The sequence below is a fragment of the Erythrolamprus reginae genome, chromosome 1, assembly GCF_031021105.1.
Source record: "Erythrolamprus reginae isolate rEryReg1 chromosome 1, rEryReg1.hap1, whole genome shotgun sequence".
In the NCBI taxonomy this organism is placed as follows: Eukaryota; Metazoa; Chordata; class Lepidosauria; order Squamata; family Dipsadidae; genus Erythrolamprus; species Erythrolamprus reginae.
The window spans coordinates 171,660,266-171,685,866 of record NC_091950.1 but is presented as its reverse complement, the minus strand read 5'-3'; the positions used below and the strand labels follow the sequence as shown (position 1 = coordinate 171,685,866).

Genomic DNA, 25,601 nt, shown 5'->3' with positions numbered 1-25,601 from the left:
CATTCTAAATGTATGTTGCCCAACTCATAGGTTGTTTATCCTCCAAAACATTGGTTAGTAGCTACAACCGAAATGGCAACATCTACATTAGCTTTATTGTGACCAAACCCTTTATAAATAATATAGTTTCGTATTAGAAAAAAATAATAATTTGTTTTTATAAAAACTCAAGCAAACACAGTCCTGGTTAAACTCTGCAAGTGTTGTTTGGCTAAGCCTATTTCTCTGTTCTGAATGCCTCTTTCTTTGTCAATGTTTGTACAACTGAAAGTCTTGCTTGTGGAGGGAAAAAGTATCTACCATGTCATGATCATGCGTTAAGCTTGTTGTAACTCAACCAAAGCTTAAAGCCTCTGAGTGTAAGCAGTCATCTTAATTATAGGCTTCCTCCCAAAGGCACCTTCCCATAGCTCTTAACTCCGTGTTTCTCACCCTGCTGGAATTAATTGAGCCAGATGTAAGTAATAACATTTCCAAGTCCTACATACTTACCAATCAGGCTATTCCCTTTCAGAGTAAGCAGTATTAGGAACAGTACAAAGCAAAAGTAAGAAATAGCAAGCCAAGTAAATTAAAGGCAGGTAATAAGGGAAAAGGGAAAGGAAATACTTTTTTACCAATATTATTCAGTATACTTTTCCATGGGTGTTTTTTTCTTTAATTGCAAAACATTTGTCTTCCACTTCCAGTTTGTCTTAAATTTTTCATCCTTCTCTTCTTGAAGATTTTAAGAATCCTATTCAACCATAATTTCCTAACTTTTCCTCTTCCATTCAACCTATTCATTCTTCCTATAGTTGCTTTGTCATTTGCATCTGTCCCATTGCCATTTGATCCTACACCTACATCTACAACCAAGACTTCTAACTACCAACAAACATTTCTTAAGCACTTAAGCAACTGTGGAGATGTCAGCTTTGTCCTTGCTAAATGTTGAGCTATTCACTAGGCATTCCACTGATTTTCATGCATCATGTATTGCTTTAATCATATTCAGCAGCAATTTTCAAAGCCATATTTATACACACTGTTCCATAATCCCAAACTGTTCATTTTACCCTATACTTTTCTTTCAATTAACAAACATACATTTCTCACATTAATCCATCTATCAATGTCTTTTTAAAGAAAAAATAATCTGGCCTGTATTCTCACCCACAAACCCCTTTGTATGGCATAAAAGCACAATGCATTTCTCATATTTTAACCAGTCAACTCTTTACCTTTTAAATCAAAATTATGTCAAATACCTTCCCAGGGCCATTTAATTAATCCTTCTGTACTTTTTGCATTCATTCCTACTATTAATCTCTTTATACAAACCAACGATAGAAACAGTCTTCCAATGGCCTGACACAATTTGTTTAATGTATGACACACATACATTAAACAAATTGCACAATCTCCCCCTAAGGAATACACATTCATATGTTAAAATTCTTCTAGTGATATCATCAGCTTTTTTCCAATGTTCTTCAAGAATTTATAATTTCTTTTTCATCTTTTTTTTTCTTGGACACTGGCATTTATTGCACAGGTTTCAATTCTACTTTTCTGGGCTGCCAGAGGAGCCTTTTGGTGGCGCTTAAGGAGGCTTTGGCAGTCCAGAGTGAACAAAGCATTTTCCTTTCTCTGGGTGCTTGGAGAGGGAATAAACCTCTGCCAGCGCCCAGAGAAAAGAAATGCTCCCTTTGCTCTGGGCAGTTCAGAGTGAACAGAGTATTTCCCTTTCTCTGGGCGCTTGGTGAGGGAATAATCCACTTTGCTGTAGTGACTCCCTCACACTGCCTCCCATACACCCAGCTGAGGTTGCCTCCCAGAGTGTCTGGACGCAGAAAGGCAAAAGGGGGTGCTTTGCCTCAGCTGGATCCACTCGGCTTCAGCCAAACCGAGGAGTCACCACAGTGAAGGAAAGGCGCTGGCTACAAAGTGAGTGAGTGAGAGGAGAGGGGAGCCCTTTAGCATGTGAAGGAAGAGGAAGCAGGTAGCAGCAGCAGCTGCTTTTCAGTCAAAGGTTCACCACTCTCACCCACCTGGGTTTCTCTCTCTGGTGCAGTGTATGGATGGCAGTCTCATGCTGGGTGTATGGGAGGTGCATGCTCCTCCTCGCAGCCTCAGAGTCACTTTCTCTCTCTCTTTTAAGCCTTAAAGTTTTGGATTTTTTTGATTCCCCTCACCTCACCTTCTTCCTTCGGCAGCGACTGTCCTCCTCCTCTTCTTCTTTCTCCTCCTCCCACCCAAATTCTGAGCTTTTATTTCTTTCCTAATGGGTTTGCATGCATTATTTGCTTTTACATTGACAATAGGGATGTTGTAGAATAGAATAGAATAGAATTCTTTTATTGGCCAAGCGTGATTGGACACGCAAGGAATTTGTCTTTTGTGCATAAGCTCTCAGTGAACATAAAAGAAAATATACATTTGTCAAAGATCATGAGGTACAACACTTAATGATTGTCATAGGGATCAAATAGGAAATGAGGAAACAATCAATATTAATAAAAATCTTAGGATACAAGCAACAAGTTACAGTCATACAGTTATAAGTGGGGGGGAATGGGTGATTAGGAAATAGTGTGGAAAAACAGTCATAAATTACTTTTCTCAGTGCTGTTGTCAGAACAGTCAAGTCTTCTAATCCAACCCTTATACCATTCCAGACAAATAAATCCCCAGTCTTTTTTTAAAAAAAAAACAAAAAAAACCCACAAAAAGAACTTCCAGTGATGGAGACTCCACAACTCCAGAAGGCAAGCCATTCCATTGGTTTGTTAGTTTGTTGATTGGTTGGTTTGTTGGTTGGTTGGTTGGTTGGCTGGCTGGCTGGCTGGTTTATTGTAGACAGTCTACATTTTATGGGTTTGGGGAAGAAACTACACAGAGTTAGGTAATACTGTATATTCCAGACATGAACCAATCTGTTTAAATTATTTTTTTTTGCAATCAAGTTTGGAGCATGTTAAGTTTGTATCTATTGTATCTATCTATTGTATCTATCTATTGTTGCGGTTGAAGCTGAAGTAGTAATTAACAGGTAGGATATTGTAGCAGATAATTTTGTGTATTACACTTTGGTCAGATCAGGGTATGAACATAGGAGTGTAATACCCTTCTTGTGAAATATCTCTGAACATTCTCAATTGTATTAATGTCCGATATGTTGTCTCACACATATACTGCTGGCTCTTATTCATTTGTAGCAGCTATTATTCTAAGATGCTCATCTGGCTGGTTTCTGCTCAAGGATTCAAACTCAGAATTTCCTAGTTTCTAGTCTTATGACTTAATCACGATATGAAACTGGGTCTCCCAGTTAGGGCAACAACTGTCTTTTCTCCCAGACATTGGGATAGCAAGACGATTACATACAAGAATGAAAAGAAATGATGGAATAGCTGTTTTTTCTTGGAGGGCTAGGTTTTGGGTGGGGCATTGATGTGACCTTCCCAGAGTTCTGTTTTACAAGTTAAGTGTCAATATAAATATTTTAAATAACTAAATAAATGCCCTTACTTTGTGTTTTCCAGTCAGGCCAATTATGTTCTATCAAAACCCTTGGAAGAACAGTTCTTGTAAACGGCTAAAAGTGCCCATTAGATTTAAGTCCTGTTCCTGTGAATATGGACTTAGAAAGCATTTTTGTCCAGCAAATTACTTTGCACAAGGACTAATAGCCTGAGCTATGCTACTATCTGCTGAAGTTTCTGGAGGCTAAAAATGCGTAGTGGCTGGCATTTCATGTTAAAATGGAAATTTGCTTTAAAAAGATATGGTCTTCAGAGAACATAGCTAACAACTGAGTGTAAAGGGTACATAGCAATCTAACATTTTATAACAGAGAAGTGTCAGTCTGTGATAAAGTTAAGAATTCTCAGTTGAAAATGTTTCCTTCAAATCAGTATACGGGTAGTCCTCGACTTACAGCCATAATTGAACTCAAAATTTCCATTGCTAAGTGAGGTAGTTGTTAAATAGGTTTTGCCCCATTTTACAATCTCTCCTACCATAGTTGTTAAGTGAATGGTTTTATTCATTAGGAATGCATGAGTCTACGGAGAGGGGCGGCATACAAATCTAATAGATAGATAGATAGATAGATAGATAGATAGATAGATAGATAGATAGATAGATAGATAGATAGATAGATAGATAGATAGATAGATAAATAAATGAGACAGAAATATATCTTCTAATTGATACTTCCGTTATCTTGTTGGTGTTTTTAGTTGTTTGTTAATCACCCAGCCACATGGTGAGGTGTGGGTGGTCATTAATTAAATAATTAAATCAATTTATAACAGTTCAAAAAAAAATATGTCTTGTTAACTAAAACAGGCATTGTATTCCTGTATCCACAAACATCTAATGTTCCACCTGACGAAATATCTATTCTCAATAAATCAAGAGTTACTGGAATGCAGTTTGAAAATGGAACGCTGTGTGGATGCAGTTTTGCTTCGTATTTTGTATTTATAACATAGCCTTTTATCAAGAATTAAGGAATTAATTTATTTGTAAGCGGAGTATATCCATCTTTATGGAAAATTACATTATTTTCTTGGTAAAAATTGTTACGTTATTAAATTCATATTGCAACAAACGAACATTGACTTCATTACATTATTGAATTAATGGCTGGATTCTTTTATTCTTCAAAATAAATGATTCTTAAAAGTAAAATTGGTAAACATTTTTTTAATCACATCAGAAATCTACGTTTATTTCCTTTGTGCTATCAAAAAATTATGGCAGGATGATTATTTTTTTAAAAAGAAAATTACATTAATCTGCATCAAAAGCAAATAAGCTTGTCTCCAGAGTCCCTTTGCTAGAAAACCTTTTTTTAAATGCTAGGCCCTCAATGGTAAAAATAAATAAAAATGTTATTACATTATTAACAGACATACTTCGACAATGGGAGAATTCACCCATTAATAAAACAATGTAACGAAACAGCTAGGCTAACTTCTATAGTGCAGAATGTTTGGTCATTGTTTTATTTACTGTTGACTGAATATGATGTACATTTATTTTTGTTCTGCTAAAGAAACTATAATAATGAAATAAGATTTTGGATGCTTTTCTGTATATCCCTTTACTTCCCCAATCTAACAGCTACTTTTTTTCCTACAATAACATAAGCCATTCTTCCAAATTCTGCTTGATGTAGCTGGAAGCAGCTAAAGCTATACCATATACTGAAATTCTGATTCTGACATATTGAATATGGGATAGTTTTTATTGATTGATGCTACTAGGAGGAAGTATGTGGTTTCAATATTACATTCACTTGTACAGGTAGTCCTCTTACAACCATTTCTTTAGTGACCACATGAAATTACAATGGAACTGAAAAAGTGATTTATGACTGTTTTTCACATGATTAAAACTTGGACTCTTAGAAACCAGCATTTATTTATTTATGACTGTTATAGTGTCTGGAGGTAATGTGATCATCTCTTGCAACCTCCTGATAAGCAAAGTCAATATGGGAGCCAGATTCCTTTAACAACAATATTAGCAATTTAACAACTGCAATGATTCAGCTGGGAATAATGGAACCAATCTATCACATTACTTATGTAACAAGGTCTTTGTGGTCCTAAGAATAGTGGAAAGTGGCACTACAGAAATTCAGGGGCCAAATTGCTATTTTTTCCTGGTAAATATGTTTTTGTTCGTTTTGATTTTCCAAAGTAAAGGCTAAATTAATGCATGCTTTTTGCTTCTTATTTCCTGAATGATTTTGAAACTCCCACAAATAAAATTGATGATTCAACCCTGCCTCACAAAGAAATAAAGAAAGAAAGAAAGAAAGAAAGAAAGAAAGAAGGAGAAAGGAGGGAGGGAGGGAGGGAGGGAGGGAAGGAAGGAAGGAAGGAAGGAAGGAAGGAAGGAAGGAAGGAAGGGGGAGGAGGAAGTCCCAAAATAATTTGTGGATCCTTGAGCATCACATTCAAAACCATTTCCAATTAATCCAAATTTTGTTACTGATTTTGTTTAAATTTATAACCATTTAACCTCTATTTCCTTGTTTTAGCTACAGTCTAATATGTTTCTGGAATGCTGTTCTTATCAAATTTTCATAAATTAAATAAACAACAAAAATTCAAACAAACTAAAACAAAGTGAACCCCTACTTTTTTAAAAAAAATAAACTTTACATTAGAAGTGATTTTAAACCATATGATGACTATAAAAAGATTAAAAAGGCAAAAAAGGTGATAAAATAAAATAAAAACTATTTAAAAACATTTTAATAGCCCCCTTCTCTTTCTCCCGCCCCATGTTTTTTCTTATTTTCTCTTTCTCCCCTCTCATTTTTCTGCCTTACATTTCTAGCTGTTAATAGCTAATTATACATTTTTGGGGAATTTTTTCTAAATTGTTCTTCCTTTTGGAATCTGGACAAAAAGACATTCATTCTAACCTGGAAAGGAAACAGGGCCTGGTTATTTCCACAATGTTTCTGCAAAGGCAGAAAGAAGCCTCTCTTTGAGGTACATTAAAAAAATGAAGCACAGTGAATTCTGCTTAGAGATGCATTAAGTCTATTAGATAGAATCATAAGGCACATTCAGAAAATGTTGGGCAGAAACAGAAAATGTCACATTTATATGAAGATAAAAATCACTTTGCTAAGTTACACTGTTTTGCTCTTTGGTAACACCCTATATTAAGGTGCAATTTATAACTACTTTATTATTATTTATGATATGCAAGCCACTTTATAGCAAGCTCAATAGCAACTTAAATTCATGTATTAAAGATGCAAACACAGGGTTTAATACAATTTACATCTTATAATATTCCTTGCAACAGATTCTCATCGCATCATCCGTTAAGCATTTATTACTAATGCATTTTATAACACAGTTTATAATACATTATTTGAGGAAGTAGTTGCATTTAGAGATCATTTCATAAATAAGAATAAAGCATTTATAACTGGCACCTTAATTTAAAGCGTTACCTCCGCATTACGAGAGAGCCACTCACCATCCGTCTCACTTTGCAATTATTCTCAAAAAGCACCTCTTAATAAAAGATACGCTGAGTTCTATTTCCCTTCCTCTCTCATCTGATTAAAAGTTTATTGAGCCATTTTCTTACATCTGCTCTCAGAAGTCTGAGGCTTAGCATCTCTGCTTTTTTTTTCATCATACCAAACTTTTTTTTCAATAGCACGTCTTGAAAAGATGAGAGCATGAGAAAGATAACTGCTTACCAGATTGGGCACAGCTGGCTGTTTGGATTCCTTGTAGAATTCTATTTTCTGTCCAGTGAGAACAATCCAAGAAGTAGTCCAGTTTTTCCTGAAATGCAATATATAAAGGAATGCATCAATTAAACTCATGATTTTGGTGTGAGAATCATAACTGCTTACGTAGATTAGCATTCCACACTGTTTATGACTCAAAGAAGTAGCAGACAAATATATTTATTAGATAAATTGAGGGCAAAATGCATACTCGGGAGAAGCTGATATGGATTAGAAAGATGAGAAGGAGGGGAAAAAAGAAGGGCAAGAAAGAGAAGGAGAAGGAAGATGAAGGGAAGGGTGCCAAGATTGATGCATAAGTCAATGCAGCAAAGCATGAGGAATATTGCCTCCAATGTCGGTTTCCATAATATAAAAAGTATGTTGGGAGTCTAAGAAGACTGCAGAGAAGAGCAACAAAAATGATTAGAGGACTGGAAGGAAAACATATGAAGAATGGTTGCTGGAATTGGGTACGTCTGGTTTAATGAGAAGAAGGACTTGAGTGACATGATAGCAGTGTTCCAATATCTCAGAGGCTGCCAAAAAAAAAAAAGGGCAGAAGTCAACCTATTCTCCAAAGCCCCGAAAGGCAGGTCAAAAAGCAATGGATGGAAACTAATCAAGGAGAGAACCAACCTATAAGTAAGGGGAAATTTCCTGACAGTGAGAATAATTAATCAGTGGAATACCTTGCCTTCAGAAGTTCTCAGTACTCCATTACTGGAGGTTTTTAAAAATAGATTGAATAACTTTTTGTCTGAAATGGTATAGAATTTCCTGCTAGAAGACCTCCAAAGCCTCTTCCAACTGTGTTATTATGTTAGCTAATTTATCTGATTCCTTCAAAGAGGACACAATTAGTTTGTAAGGGACATTGGACCATAGATGGCATGGCATTAAGCTTAGCAAACAAACATGCCATTTTAACATTATACTGGGTTCAGTTCTGGAGACCTCACCTACAAAAAGATATTGATAAAATTAAACGGGTCCAAAGACGGGTTACAAAAATGATGGAAGGTCTTAAGCATAAAACCTATCAGGAAATACTTAATGAACTCAATCTGTACAGTCTGGAACAGTGTTTCCCAACCTTAGCAACTTGAAAATATCTGGATTTTAACTCCCAGAATTCCTCAGCCAGCATTCGCTGGCTGGGGAATTCTGGGAGTTGAAGTCCAGATATCTTCAAGTTGCCAAGGTTGGGAAACACTGGTCTGGAGGACAGAAGGAAAAGGGGGGACAGGACATGATCGAAACATTTAAATATGTTAAGGGTTAAATAAGATTCAGAAGGGAAGTGTTTTTAAACAAGAACAAGGAGGCACAATCTGAGGTTAGTTGGGGTAAAGATCAGAAGCAATGTGAGAAAATATTATTTTACTGAAAGAGTAGTAGATGCTTGGAACAAACTTCCAGAAGAAGTGGCTGGTAAATCCACAGTAACTGAATTTAAACATGCCTGGGATAAACATATATCCATCCTAAGATGAAATACAGGAAATAGTATAAGGGCTGACTAGATGGACCATGAGGTCTTTTTCTGCCATCAGTCTTCTATATTTCTATTATGTATAAAACAATATTTGAAAGAACTGACCAGGAAAAAATATTTTCTTCGTATATTGTCCTTACCATAGTGGGGAGTTACATTGCAGTGTTTTGGTAAATCACACACACACTGCTTGAACTTGAAAGAGACTTTCTCACATTGAATTGAGCCTGACAAGCAATAGTTAAGTATTTTCTATGCTTATTGATGATGACAAGAACTGGGGTGGCAGCAGTGAAGGGCTACCAACATTTTTAATACCACGCTGTGGGCGTGGCTTATGAAGGACACCCTGGATTTTTTTTCAACATCTTTCATGCAAATTGGGTGCTCAGGGGTGGAGCTCCATTTTTGCTACCCCACTACATCCCCCCCCTCATCCGGGCAGCAGCCCATCCCTGGGTTGGGGACAAGTGAACAGAGCCTCACAAGCAGTTTAGTTTTAGCCAATAGCTGCCAAATTATTAAACGTGCCTCTAGAGAGGAAGCAGAAAATTTGACATATAATTCAGAGCGCTGGAAACCCCAAGACCAGTTGGCTGGCTAACAGGTGCCTGTTTTTTGGCCATTTGGGGGGCTATTCTCGGGCTGTTTTTTGCCCAGAAAATGGCCGGAAAATAGCCAAAAAACAAAATGTTTTTTGGAACATTTTTGGTTCATTTTCTGGTGCTCTGGAAGACCAACTGGCCAGAAACCAGAAGGACACCTGACGATGGTGTGTGCCCCCAGAGAGGGCTCTGTGTGCCACCTCTGGCACGTGTGGCATGGGTTTCCTATCATGGCCCTGTACAATTTTAAAAAATGGGTGTTCAATTGCATATTTATTTAATCCACGTTTCTTGTACAGTTCTTAGATCTGTAATGCAGAGACCAATGTACCATTCAGCAAAAGAGTCAATACTTTGCCCTTACAAAACTTTACAAGTCTAGAAATTAAATAATTCTCAAGGCACACAGTAAAACAAAGTATTCCATTTGATAGCCTTAAGGGTCAAATTATGATAATTTGGGGGAGGGAGGTGTTCCAAATTTAGGCAAGATTGGATGATGATTTCCAAATATTATTTATTTTCCAACAGTCAGTGATAAAGTGACTACATTGTCAAGACATAAAATTATATTAAAATTAACTGCAGGCCTAGAGCACTCTGAAAGATGCACAAAAATATAAATATAATATATAGTGCTCAAAAAAGTAAAGGGAACACTCAAATAACACATGCTAGATCTGAATGAAGGAAATATTCTCATTGAATACTTTGTTCAGTACAAAGTTGAATGTGCACAACTTCGTGTGAAATTGATTGTCAATCAGTGTTGCTTCCTAAGTGGACAGTTTGATTTCATAGAAGTTTGATTTACTTGGAGTTATATTGTATTGTTTAAGTGTTCTCTTTATTTTTTGAGCAGTGTATAATGAATAAATAAAATTATCATTTTCTCCATCAAGAGAAAACAGTTCAGTCCAAGCAGCTTTACACATGTGCAGATGAGTGAATGACAGCAGCCATTCAATTAGCAGAAGAGGGGGGAGAGGGGAGGAAAAAACAATAAATGTTGGAATTTGGTTAGATACCTAAGTATCAAAACATTAATAGACATCATTCATAAAACAACAGAAACTGATGCAAAAAATAAATAAATGCTGCAGCAGTCAGATTTAACCCATTTGAACATAAAACTGTTAACACAGCTAAAACATTGATCTCACAGCTGCAGGAGATACAGCTTCAGAGTTTGAGTTACTTTTAAAAACTGAAATCAATGACTTTCCAGAGCAATCTTCCTTTGGTCATTATATTTGCATTCTAGGAAATGGACACCTGATGGCAGCACACTATAAGATCAATGTTGTTGATCTATATGGTTAAAGATAACAGATTCTCGAAGTTTCGCCAGACAATTCCAAGTTTAGCAGAAGAATGCTGGCACTTCCAACTTTCCTGAATTTCATCTTAATAACAGAAAGTGATAATTGAAGAGGGAAAACACTTTTCCCCTACCTTTTTACCTCTTTATGTTTGTCTTCATAGGTTTGGACATATACATAGACATGTATATTTAAAAACATAACATAAATGTCTTTTGATTATATTTTGGTACATTTGATCCTTAGTGGGGCTGAACTGGTGTTTAATTCTTTGCTCAACTATGATGTATAGTATGGTGTTTTTTCTCTGTCTCTTGGAGCATATTACACAGAAAACAAAGTATTGGTCACAAGTTCCACCCTGGGTTTCCTTTGGCTTAAGAATGGGATAAAAGTACAATCCATATAAATAAAAGATAAATATGATAACAGCCCTTTGAAAAATGCAAAAAATACCAGGAGTCCTTCATAATTGGGCAATCCATATTAGGGCCGCACTAATTAAAAGCAACTGATATAAGTGGGCAGGCCCATCTACTTAGTGATTGTAAATTATCACTACTATAAGGGTATACAGTAGTCCCTCGCTATACCGCGCTTCACCTACTGCGGCTTCACTTCATCGTGGGTTTCTGAGGAAGTCGATCGGCAGATTTAAACAGCCCGCCGAACTCGATCGGCAGGTTTTTTAAAAAAAAAATTATCTAAAATTATAAATACTGTATTTAAATACTGTATCTAAAATAAATACTGTGTGGGAAGGGTTTATAAACACTTAAAACAATGAAAACTTACCAAACAATTACAATATAAATACTTAAATAAGTACTATCAGTCGATAAATTCCCCATCGCGGATTTCACCTATTGCGGCCACGTAACACCAGCGATAGGTGAGGGACTACTGTAGTCTTCTTACAAGAATGTTTAACTTACTCAGCAGTTCACTTAAAAGATTTTCCATCTAATGTTCCACCTCAGAATGCAAGGTTTCACCCTCCGGTTAAAACTGAGATGATATATCCATGAGACTATATTATCTCAGCCAATGAGCATCTGAGTTGACTGTGGATGTCAAACTAGCTATCAGGAAATACAGATATTTGGCTTCTAGTTCTCAAATTTCTTGATTCATTTTTCATATTCAAATAGCAGATAATATTGGAGATAATATTTCCCACTCTGGTTGGATAAGCAACCATTTCTCCTCCCCCAAAATTAGTATTTAGGCAGAGGAATAATCATGTACATCACAGAGAGTTTTAATTTATCAGGCTGAAGTGGAGAACAGGAATGGCACACAAACAACTTATCTCTTCCTAATATAATTTTCCCCCCTCCTAATATCACAAATTATAGAGAGCTTCAGTACATTCTCCATTTCTGCTTCCTAGGGATATTATTCCAGGTTTATATTTCAATCCCCCTGCCCATGGAATAATGATGGAGAAAATTAAAATTCAAGACTGTAGAGCAAGACTCAAATTAAGGAAGAAAGTTGCATCATCCATAGAATCAGATAAAGGTCTTGTTTCTCTTTACATTAAACTTGAGAATAAAAGTATGGAAGAACTGGTGTTTAAAGAGTTTGGGGGGAAGCATAATGTACAGATCTTTGAACTTTTGAAGAAAATTATTGGGAAAAATTAACTTGATGTTTAGTTTACTAGAGTTGGAAGGGACCTTGTAGATCATCTAGTCCAACCCCCCACTCAAGCAACAGTTCCTATACCACTTCAGACAAATGGCAGTCCAATTTCCCTTTGAAAGTCTTAAGTGTTGGAACTCTCATAATTTCCACAGGCAAGCTGTTCCACTGTCAGAAATTTCCTCCTTATTCCCACATTGAATTATTTTTTGGTCACCTTCCATTGGTTATACCTTTTCTGGCCTTCTGGCGGCTTGGAAAACAGTCTGACCCCCTCCTCTGTATGGCAGCACAGTGATCTGAAGACTAAGATTGAGGATTGCCTGTTCTCTGAATCCCAAGTCAAATAACATATTGCTTTGCATATCTGTTTATATTAGAATTATTTAATGTCACCTACCTTAGTTTTTTGCCTTCATCTGCAATTTTAGCCTTTAGAAGATAGCCTTCTTTGAATATCTGTAATAAAGAAGTTGATGCACAATGTTTATTCATTCCACTATATTCTTTTTTCTAATAACCTAATGCCTATTTAGCTTCCACCTGAATGCATTCAGTGAATGGGAACCATACCATCTGTACGGACAATTGGTTACATTGTCAAACTGCTCTTATTGTTAGCATTATTTTCTTAATTGTCAAAACAGATTTTCTTCTAACTTAAATCTATTACTCTGTGTCTAGATTGAGAAGGTAGAGTTGAAGATCTCCTTCCTTATGAAGTATCTTCTCAGGTATTTGAAAAGGGATACCACACTGCTTGTCTTCTTGCATTTCTCTTCATAAAACTCAATTTCTAGTACAGTACTTTCTTTTCCCTTCTCTAATCCTGTTTTAATTTCTCTTAATCTTTCTTAAAATGTGGCAGCCAGGACTGGAAACAGTAGCTAAGAAGGAAACTGATCACAGCAGATCAAAGTCTAAAAACTGTCTAAAGTAAAATTGTAGAATTGATATCTCACTATAGTCAGAGCTTGATTCAGGTTTTATAAAGATTGAGCTGAACTATCTATGCATGTTATGTGTATATGTAACATATGTATATTATGTACAAATGACGCTATAGAGCACTGCACACCAAGACAACTAGACACAAGAACAGTTTTTCCCCCCGAACAGCATCACTTTGATAAACAAATGATTCCCTCACCACTGCCAAACTATTCACAAAGGCTGTATTAATATTATTGTTACTATTATGGTTACTATTACTATTAGTCTTCTCATCATTCCTATCACCCATCTTCTCCCACTTATGACTATATGACTGCAACTTGTTGCTTGTATCCTTACAATTTATATTAATATTGATTGTTCCAATTGCTTATTTGTATCCTATGACAATCATTAAGTGTTGTATCTCACGATTCTTGACAAAAGTATCTTTTCTTTTATGTACACTAAGACATATGTACCAAAAACAAATTCCTTGTGTATCCAATCACAATAAACCATTTATTCTATTCTAGACTACATGAGATCATCAACATCAAACCTTGCAGATTGGCTGAATGGTACTTTGTTGCATAATCTTGTAGACTATCTTTAAGAATAAAATATGTCTTTTGGCTTAATAGACACTTTAAAATTCAAATATTCAAGCAATGGGCTATAAAAGATTCATTTATAATATTGTTTGTTTTTATTAGCGAGTTTTTAAATGTAAACACAAAAGCATATGAACAGCTGATACTTTGAAACATGTTGGGCAACACATATGCTACATAATGCATATTCTTCATGAGCCCCTGATAATTTAAAAACCCTTGTTCAAGGAACTAATGTTTATGCCATTCAAACTTCTCAGGGTCATTGTTTTAAAATAAAAACATTGCATTACCCTTGTTTCTATATTTGTATTGTTCCATACTGAGATTATATGACTTTCAATTAAATTCCCATAAATTAGTTCATATTAAGTAATATAATTAATATAAAGAATATTCTTTTCTATATCCTCTCCACCCTGTAGCATCATTTTGCAATAAATAAGTGGTTTATTCATCTTATCCTTTGTTATCTTGTATAGTTACATTGTACATTTTCAGGATATTGACAAGGAAAATATTTTCCTCTAGCTAAAACTTGAGTTGGTGAAGGCTACTATTCATCCAAGCTGATATTTCTTTGTTATTCCTAGCCTATGTAATTTAGTTTAAATTTTCAAATCTAATGAGCTCCAGATATTGGGCTAAGATTGCCATCAAACTTAGTAAGGACAGGCCTTGTCCAAGATGGAAAATACGACATAGGAATCTTGGAAGGCACAAAATTGGGGGGGGTCAGTTTATCCAACAGAAGTTGGAAATAACCAGAAATTGCAATATTCTGTTGATGCAAATTTAAAAGTGGCAAAATGTAGACCTTAGAATTGCTTCTTCCCGTCATTATATCTTTCCCCTTAGTCTTAGGGCATAAGAGCTGAGTTCAGAAATTAAGATTAGTACATCTGAACCTGACCACATTAGACGTATGTCTGCTGTGCTGGGAACCATCTGTTAAAATAGTTTCATCACAGTCCCTCGAAGATAATTCAAGTTATCTTTTCAGCCATTTCACAGATGGATGACATGAGATTACTGAACATGAAATGGCCTTACAGCACTTGCTATCTCTTCTGCCTCAATAAATATCCATCATTTGTTTGTGGGGGGTTTTTTAGTGCTGCCCTTTATGTATCTTTCCAATGAAGAAAAAGTTGAAGAAGAGATGGAGAGAAATTAATAGAGAAAGAAGGCAGAAAGTTCAAGGACCCAATTTAGTTTCTCTCTCTTTCTCTCTCTTTCTCTCATATGTGTGTGTGTGTGTGTGAATATATATGATCTATTATATGATATATAAAATTAATATGATATTAATCTTCCTTCCTTTTCATTAACAGCAAAAATATGTTACACATATAGAATATAGTTTGTCAGCTATAAAAAATTAACTCCCTTGGATATGGACCCTGGAGCAGCCAAGAGGCAAAAAGGAAGCAGTATGTTTCATCCCTTATTTGGGTATACCAGTGTGATTTGACTGAAAAAAAACATATAATTCTTCCCTGGTATAAGCTTAGAGGAGGAAAACCTGTGGCCTAGAGGTTAAAGCCACTGCCTTACATGCAGACTCCCCAGGTTCAAATCCCAGTAAGGGTATGGCTAGCTGATGAAAGCAAAATAGCTTGAAATAGATCTATACTAGTCTCCCTTCCTTTTCATTATCAGCAAAGATATATTATACACACACACACACACACACAATTAGCTATCATATATTTATTTCTTTATAGGTACTATGGTATATGTATTTGAACCTATTGTGCATATGTTTTAATAATGGCAAGTGAAATTATGAAAAGCACATAAAAATGACTTTAGAAATAATAGAGATATGTTGATTTATTTCAGGAATGTGATCTAGAACTCATAGACAACTAATTAAGCTGGGGGATAATTATTTCTTCCTGGAATAAAGAAATACTCCCATTGATAAAGATTCCCTTCACAAATTAATACATGAATACAATGATGATAGATATTTAGCCAGGATCTCCTTTCACTTTACAGGTAATGGAACATATAGAAGGGAGATAGAAATTTATGTTATACGCCATCTTTTTATCCTGACTTCCTTGTATTAATGGGAGAAGTTGTTAGTGAGGGTAAGACCTTATTCAGTTGAGCATGGTTATAATTCTCTGGGTGATGGGCATTCTAATTATATAGGGTTACTAATTCCATGGATACTGTAACCTCAATTCATCTAAAAATAATTGCAGATTCAATACAAAGGAATGATGTACAAATGTGGATTAATTTGCCATAGTATACCAGAAAAAAGAATTAGTGGATGGACAATTTATGAACCGAAATACAAACTTGAAATAAGGAGATTTAAGGAAAAAAATACTAATATTGCTGAGTATTACAATTAAAAATAAAAGCTTAGTACACATTAAAATGAAAGGGGGGGGAAGAAAAGTGCAGAAAAGACAAAAGAAAGAAAAGAAACTGAAGATAATATTAAATATATAAACAAATAAGTTAATTTTTCTTAAAATATAATGATCTCTTCTTATTAATGACTGTATCTGGTGTGATAGCATGTGTGTGACTTTTTGATTTTAAACGTTTAGTTTTAAGAATTTTTTTTTAAGTTATTACCCTATTAATTGGCCTAGAATGTTTTATTCATTGTATTTTTACTAAAATGTTGTAAGCCTCCCCAAGTCCAAGGAGAGGGGCGGCATATAAGTCAAATGAATGAATGAATGAATGAATGAATGAATGAATGAATGAATGAATGAATGAATGAATGAATGAATGAATGAATTTCTCAGCTCTTATCTATAAACAAAGTTCTAAACCCTTGTTCAGTCCTGATCAGCATAAATCTATTGTGGGTTACAAGGCCTAAAAACATGTGTGTGTGTGTGTGTGTGTGTGTGTGTGTGTGTGTGTGTGTGTGTGTGTGTTAATCTTGATTAAATAAACCAACTTTATATTCTTATACTTTTAATAATCTTGATCTTTCATCCCTTCAAATCTCTTCTCACACGATCCTTTAAAACTTTGACAAGCCTCTTGTAAATCCACGATAGAAAAGTTATCCTGGTCACTATTTTGCATTGTTATTTGTATATCCCTTTTCATTATTAACATCAATCAGTTTCATTAATATATCCAATATAGCATATTTTATTCCATATCATTCTTGTAGCCTCTCTTTTTAAAATTTACTTTCAGATCAGATTCCATCTTGTCTATTAACTTTTCATATCTTTTTACCCAGTCTATCTATAACTTGGCCAATATGACTATACCCTGAGATCAGGGGTGAAATTCATTTTTTTTCCCTACCAGTTCTGTGGGCGTGGCTTGGTGGGCATGGCAGGAGAAGGATATTGCAAAATCCCCATTCCTCCCCATTCCTGGGGAAATGATATTGCAAAATCTCCATTCCCACCCCACTCTGGGACCAGATAGAGGTGGTATTTGCTGGTTCACAATTTTCCGCTACCAGTTTTCCAGAACCTCTCAGAACCTGCTGAATTTCACCCCTACCTGGGATCCATGGAACACTACTACCTCCCTACCAAGGTAATACCTATTTATCTACTTCATTTCTTTTGAAGTGCTGGGTGAGCAAGAGATGGGGTAAGTAATGGAAGCTCACCCTGTCACTCGGGTCTCAAACCCAAGCTACCAGTTTTCCAGCTGACAAGCTTAGCAACTGCTGAACCATCACAACTACCCACTCTGTTTAGTAAGTCAAATTTAAATGTTCTTCTCCTTTAATTATACTGTAATCTTTAGTTCCTTCTGGTTCTCTTTAATATCCAGTCTTCAAAATTCTGATCATCCTATCATTTTTTAAAGACTCCAAAATTATAGCATTTTCCCACTATAAGGATTGTTATAATTTCAAAACCTATTCTCAAATCCATCAATTTTTATCCACTTGTAACTTTCCAAAATTAACATCCTAATCACCCTTTTGAGATACATTTTTAAAGTCCTTAAACTAGAATTTAAAACTTTTGCTAAGAATTGAAGAAAGCTCTCTTGGTGCTATCAAACCCCAGCAGTTCTTAACAGCTGAAAAGCAGTTATCAAGCAGTTCCCAAAAGTTATTAGAAAAGGAACACAGTGACCTTCCATGGGTGTTGTCCATAGTTTAAGCAAGATGGCTGACTAAACCCGATGGAGAACATTGAATCCACTGTATCCAGGGATGGGCTGCTGGGGATTTGCAGGAGTTTGGGAGAACCTCCAGCTAAGATTCTGTGCAGTTCGGAGAACCCCCAAATCCCACTCCTGGCTGGCCCTGCCTAACCCTCCCCTCCTAACCCAGGAGTCCCCACATGGCCCGTTTGGGATGCAAGTAAGTGCAGGGCACACATGGAGGCTCAGTAAGAGTGAAAAATGGGCCTACAGGAAGTTCAGGAAGGCCAGAAATGGGCCTGTTTCTGGTCTCCAAAAGGCCTCCAGAGCTTGTGGAGGTCATTTTCACCCTCCTGGAGGCTTGAGGAAAGGCTCTGAAGACAAAAACACCCTACACACACCATGGTTCAGGAAGGCCAGAAATGGGCCTGTTTCTGGTCTCCAAAAGGCCTCCAGAGCTTGTGGAGGTCATTTTCACCCTCCTGGAGGCTTGAGGAAAGGCTCTGAAGACAAAAACACCCTACACACACCATGGTGCAGGAGGCTGACTAGGCCATGCCCACCATAGCCATGCCCACCCACAATGGGCAAAGAACCCTTTGCTAAAAATTTTGAAGGCCACCCCTGACTGCATCCTTTTGTCAGAAGCAATGGACTGGAGTCTTTGTGGGTGATCCCACATCTTCTCCTTGTCTGAAGAGAGAGTACAATAAGTTACTCCACTCATCAGTTGTTTGTTTTAATGCAGTTGTTGGCTCAATTCTCAGTCCAGCTCTCTTCAATTCTCCACTTTTCCTCTAAGAAATCAAACTAAAGACAAATTGCCAGATGGTTGGAACAATATAACAGTGGAACACACTCCAATTGTGGTGTTTCATAAGGGGATGTTTTCAGGTAAAATTTAGACATCTGGATGGTATGCAGATTCCTGCTGGGGTAGACATCCAAAATCCCTTTGAATGTTATAATACTATGACTTTCATTTTTCTTCATTGAATTCTATGCAATGGGATCAGGCAACATTCATATGGGGAGGATTTGCATGCAACATATGACATACTGAAAGATCATGACCAGTTTATACTTTTACGTATACAAACATGGCAATAGGAAGCATAACTGAAAAGTATTACTGTATAGACTCCAATTTTCAATCTTTTTTTAAACTAATAAAAGAGCAGCACACATGCATAAATTGGGAATTTGGCAGCATATAGGTTTGATTTTTTTTAAAAAAAAAATCCTTGTATGGTATTTGCCAGCTGCAAAACATACTTGTAAGAATATCTGCATGTTCTATACATACAGCAGCTAACCAATAATATTCCCCTTCAGAACACACCATTCTATATACATATATTTACAATATTTCTCTCCTGCAGAACACACAGTTCTATGTAATATCATAAGTATTACTTACATACATAGTACATAGACCAACATTTAGCACACAGCTATAGTATAGTAACACAGACAAAACTAGCAGAGAGTGAGATCAGGGAGTTAGTGTGTTAGCAAGAGCAATAGAGTAATAGCAAGCATTAGCAAAGCAACAACAACAATAACAGAGAGAAACACATCTGACTCCCTTTTATAGGTAATTGCAACACTAGCCCTTAAAGCAACATTATGCTAATTCCTCCAAACACACATTGCCAGTTAGTTCATATATTGATAAACCCAACCAGTGGGGTATGTAGTACTGACAGTAAATAATTATACTGTTAATAGTAACTAAATTTTGGTGGCAATGATAATAAAAAATAGCCTAGATTTCCATTTAATTGTGGCTCCATGGTCATGAAATGCATGTGAGACAACAGCAAATAGAACTCCCTATCCTTATCCCCCCCCCCCCCAATTTATTTACCAATAAATGCCATCTTCAAAATTGGCTTCAATTTAAAAAAATCAAGCTCCTTGTGTATATCAGAGTTATCTATACAATTGAAATATGTATGTATGTCTATGTATGTATGTACTTACTCATTTACTTACTTACTTATTTAGATTTATATGCCACCCAATCCCATGGGACTTGGGTAGCAAGGATAACATGAAGATAAATTAATGCCTCTATTGTACACTATAATTTTACTGTTTTACTATTGAGTAATATTTATTACTCAAATAAATATTTACTAGGAATGCTGAAATATCATTCTTATTTACCTTAAGATAATTTAAATTGTATCATTGGCCAACCTTGCTCTAATCTTTAGTTCCCTTTTATTCTGTTAAAATAATAAGGAATCTTCATCCACATGTATTCATCTTTCAAACATGTGTTCTTCTTTATTAATAAAAGCCAAAGTATAAAATGCACCATACATTGTAAGTGCTATAATACAGCAGCTTACCTGTTTTTCCAATGGGACAAGGCAGTCTAGATGCGGTATATGTTGGGAATGATTCCGTCTATGACGAGATAGCTGGAAATACATTTATTTAGAAGTCAGAATACGCTCAAATGAAACAACATTTAACAGAAGGATGAACTGAAAATAACTCAATTGAGCATATTCATTTTGAACTATACTAGTGGAATTTTTATATAAATAAAATTAATATGCTCTCATTGTGACATTTTACCCTTACACAAGATATTTAAAAGCCTTGTGTGTTCAAAGTCTTTTTTTTAAAAGTTTTAGAAAGCATACCATTACCTGATCAATTCACATTTAGACTTGTATATGAATTTAGATTTGTGTGTAAAATAACAGTGTTAAGAAGAGTTGGATTATGGTGTGGCTATGGTTAGTTGGACCATTGTGTTGTTATGGTAAGCTTTGAATCCAATTCCAGGTTCTTTTAAATATGATTTCTCCCCCAGTGGTGTGACTGGTAGCTGTCTAAGTACTGAATTCATTAATCAATTAGAATATAATGGAATAATAGAGTTGAAAGGGACCTTGGCGTTCTTCTAGTCCAACTTTCTGCTTAGACAGGAAACCCTATACCATTTCAAACAAATTGTTATCCAATGTCTTCTTTAATTAAAAACCTCCAGTGTTGGAGCATTTACAACTTCTAAAGGCAAGTTATTGGACTGATTAATTGTTCTAACTGTCAGGGATTTTCTCCTTAGTTCTAGGTTGTTCCTCTACTTGATTAGTTTCTACCCATTGCTATTATTGTCCTGCCCTCAGGTGCTTTGGAAAATAGCTCGACTCACTCTTCTTTGTAGTAGTCTCTGAGATATTGAAAAACTGCTATCATGTTACCTCTAGCCCTTCTTTTCATTAAACTACACATACCCAATTCCTGCAATCATTCTTTATATGTTTTAACCTCCAGTCCCATAATCATCTTTGCTGCTCTTCTCTCCATCTTTCTAGAGTCTCAACATCTTTTTTACATTGTGGTGATCAAAACTGGATGCATTATTCCTAGTGTGGCCTTACCAAGACATTATAAAGTGATTAACATTTCACACAATTTTGATTCTATCCCTTTGTTTATGCAACTTAGAACAGTGTTGGCTTTTTGGTAGCTGCAGAACACTGCTGGCTCATAGTTAAATGATTGTCCACTAAGACTCCAAGATCCCTCTCCCAGTAACTACTATTGAGCAAGGTACCACATATACCTGTGCATTTGGGGGGGGGGGGTGTTTGCCTAAATGTAAAACCTTACTTTTTTTTCACCATTGAATTTCATTTTGTTAGATAGTGACCAATGTTCAATTCCGTTACCATCTTTCGAATTACTTCTTCCCTATCTTCTTTTCCACTTATGGCAGATTCCTTTTAAATTACAAACTAATTGAAGTGGGGAGGGAGAAAACTAACATTGGTTAAGGTGTGTGAGAATAGGGACAAAGTTGGATTACACATTTGATGAAAGTAATTTGTTTCCTTTATATTTAATATTTTATTCACTTTTTTCTTTTTAGATTTTCAAAAATTTCCAATCAGTTTTATCTGTATAATATAACCATTAACATTTTTAATTAAAAATATAACCATTTAATATTTAAACCATTTTGACAGCAATGAGAGAAGAAGGAATCAATGGAAATATGCTTTAAGATAAGGTACCCAGCCTACAGTACATGGGACATAATGGCTCTTTGAATTACAGATGGATGGATGGGAGATATATATAAATTGTAGATAGATAGTGGAGGGGGGGGAGGGAAGGTGAGATACTGATTTTTCACACTTATTTAATGACCTTGTTTTAAGTTAATTCTACATTACCAAGGGGGGAAGAAACCACAAATGAAACACTTTCTAAGATTCAAAAGTTTCACTGACCTACTTATAAACATATTACTTAACAATTTCATTAGGAATGAGTAACAGCTGGTGACATGGCTGTGTCCTAAAGTGTTTTCTGTCTTAATATTTTGTGTCTTAAGCAATCAAGTTTTTGTAAGAAATACTTTTGTTAGCAGCAGTCCCTCCTCTGGGGAACAAAAAATGTCAAACCAAATTTTCTGTATTTTGCAATTTTGTTTTCAGAAGTGTCATGCTTCGCTTTTATTAACATGGAGAGTAAATAAGAATGATTTGCTGATGTGGTTGTGAAAACGTAAGATTTCAGACCTTTCGTTTAATTTGGGTTGATATTGAATGAGGGTGGATGCACCTCTATTTGAAATTCAATTGATAGAATACAATATAGATGATGATGATAGATAGATAGCTAGACAGACAGACAGACAGACAGACAGACAGACAGACAGACAGACAGACAGACAGACGATGGATGGAAGAGAAAGACAGAGAAAGACAGAGAGATTGGATGAATAGGATACTCTATTTATCCTTTTCCCCACATTGTTCAATATCCAACATTTAATTATCTGAAACTAATATTTATTTGTAAATTCTGATCTACATATTTTCATTTAAACGATTCCACTTTAATTATATACTTACATAGTCACAGCAAAATTCTGTACAATTTTATTTCATTTCTCCATAATTAAGAAAATCCCAATTCTATCATTTTTTGGAATTAATCAATATTGTTTTACCTATGATATGAGGAGGAGGAGGAGGAGGAGGCGGCATTGGGAATAATAAAGCCAAAAAGAAGAAAAAGACTATGCTTTTTGATAAATAAATAAATAAACAAACAAATAAATAAAACTTTAAATTATATTTAAATTTAATACTGAAGCTTTGTTCAGTTCCCATGCTCTTCTGATTTCAGCAGGAAAGAGTTAAGCATGAAATTCAAGCATGCTGAAATTCAATTTAATTGTATTCATGGCAAGTGTGCATTAGTTCTATTACAACATGTCAAAAACTGGGTACAAAGTAAAGACCAGGGAAAATGTCATTACTTTATCAACCAAATGTCAGCCAAATAATTTGCATTTTGACTAATTATTTAATTTCTCAGATATGAACTAAAATTTAATTCTATTTTGAAGTTCACACTTTCTAAATTTTGTAACATTCTTCAGTAAAAAGTTACCAACAGCTTCATGCAAATTTTACCAATAAATTCATATAAAAGCCCTGTTCAATCAATCTGTATATATATGGAACATGTAAACAGTAGCAAACTTCTTCCTTCAAGTTGCATTAGTAACATCAGTTGAAAGTCTCTTCAAGTAGAACCCACAATCGTGCAGTGGTAGACTTTATACTTTGGAAAATGCTTGATAAAATGAATCTGCAGCCAACTGTGCTGGAGATACAAAATGCACAACTTCAAGTGATGATTTCTGCATGACAGAGATAGAAGAAGCTGTTCAAGCTGTTTTTTCTTTTCATTGCACAAACACAATGATGCCTAGATGAGTGAAATTAGCATACAATGTAATTTATATTTATGAAAAAAATCTATTGTACAAAATTAGGGTTGAATTACTCTTATCTTCCCTATCAGTTTGCATTGTGATGGAAGTGACCCTCTGTGCATGCGCAGTACTACAAAAAATCCAAGATGGCGGCACCTGTGGCGCCTCTGAGAAAATCAACTGTGGCAGGGCTGGGTAGTTTCCGGTTCCAGCAACCCAGGCCATCAAGTTACTACCAGTTCTATATAACTGATCTGAATTGGTAGGAAACCACCTCTGTCGCAGTGCAGATGGTGTTGGGAATGTGTTACATACAAAAAAAAGTTAATTTTTTTTAAGATGGATTTTTTTCTAGATAATTTTTTCTAGATAGAGAGTGATTTCAAGCTGGTTCAAATATAGGACTATAAATGTAAGGCTGGAAACTCACAGAAATTAAAAATAGTTTGCTTGATTATTTTCATATGAGTGACTTAAGCCATAAAAATACCATTAACTATGCAGTGTGGAGTACAATTATTCCCCTTCTACATGGTATAAGAAGTGATTATATATATATGTTGTTGTTTTTTGTTTTTGTTTTTTGCTGAATTTGAAAATTAAGGGAGACTAGGATAGATCTATTTCAGCCTTATTTTGGCCTCATCATCTAGCCATATCCTCACTGGGACTTGAACCTGCAACTTTGCACTGTAAAGCAGAGAATTAACTTCTAGGCTACAGTATCCAATCCCTTCACCTTTGTACCAGGGAAGGGTTACATATTTTTGTGTTGAATCACCCTGGTATATTGAAGGAACATCACATCTCCTTTTTTGCCTCTCGGCCCAACCCAGGGCCATTTCCAAGGCAGTTCATTTATTAATAGCCGACAAACTATATTCTGTATGTGTCACATGTTTTGGCTGAATTTGAAAATTAAGGGAGACTAGGATAGATCTTTACATATATATTTCTCTCTTGTAGCTTTTTTGGTATTGCTATGATTCTTTTATTGGAAATTAGTGAAAGCCTATGCTAAAAATTTCTATATTTTTCCATATGAAAAGTTTTGTTCTTAAAAGGGTGTTCTGGTATTTTCAAATAATGAAGAGAAACAACACTTAGAGAATATACAGGAAATAGACCGTTGTGTACAGTGGTGTACAGCAACTGTCCACCAAAATGTATCACAGATCCAGGGGCTATCTTTATTAGTGGCACCAAAGCCTGCTCAAAGAATGTGTCAGACAATGGCGAATGTCCTATGGGTTGTCCACCTTTGACCTTGTCATGATGATGGGCAAAGTCTGTGAGGAGGTGTAATCACATTCTGGTGGACACAATTATGCTTCTAGATCAACAGCCCTGAGCAACTAGAATATATTCTTTCACAGAGAGGAAAAAGAGAAGAAAAACATGTGGCTGCTAGCTATGTTTTCAAAGTAATATGTCATTTGATTCTCATTCCATCATCTCTGCAAATACAGACAATCCAATTTAAACTATTCTATGTAGATGCTAAAGGAATGGAGAAAGGAAGGGAGGGAGGAAGGAATTTTTTCTTAAGAGTTCATTAATTACAGGATTAATACACAATACATATGCAGCAATACATGATATAATATATATGATATAATATATATGATATAATATGCAGCAGTACATGAGCATGTAGTAGATTCAGACTAAATGTAAACCGCTCCAAATTCGACTGCAGAAAATATGACTTCAGCAACAGAGTGATCAATGCTTGGAATGCACTACCTGATTCTGTGGTTTCTTCCCCAAACCCCAAAAACTTTAACCTTAGATTGTCTACAGTTGACCTCATCTTGTTCCTAAGAGGTCTGTTAGGGGTGTGCATAAGCGCACCATTGTGC

The 25,601-nt window shown here is 35.5% G+C and overlaps 1 protein-coding gene across 4 annotated transcripts in view; it reads right to left on the bottom strand.

Annotated features, from left to right (window-relative positions):
- ARHGAP15 (Rho GTPase activating protein 15) overlaps positions 1–25,601 on the bottom strand; it is a 517,480-nt gene that overhangs the window by 429,417 nt on the left and 62,462 nt on the right. For 3 of the 4 annotated variants that reach the window (XM_070737062.1, XM_070737052.1, XM_070737079.1), the window contains 3 exons: positions 20,342–20,413; positions 12,734–12,792; positions 7,229–7,316 (listed from right to left, as the gene is read on the bottom strand). In XM_070737062.1, coding sequence (XP_070593163.1) covers positions 7,229–7,316; positions 12,734–12,792; positions 20,342–20,413 — 219 coding nt within the window. Of the gene's footprint in view, positions 1–7,228; positions 7,317–12,733; positions 12,793–19,401; positions 19,494–20,341; positions 20,414–25,601 lie in introns of those variants that run through there. The other variant, XM_070737072.1, reaches the window with a different exon arrangement.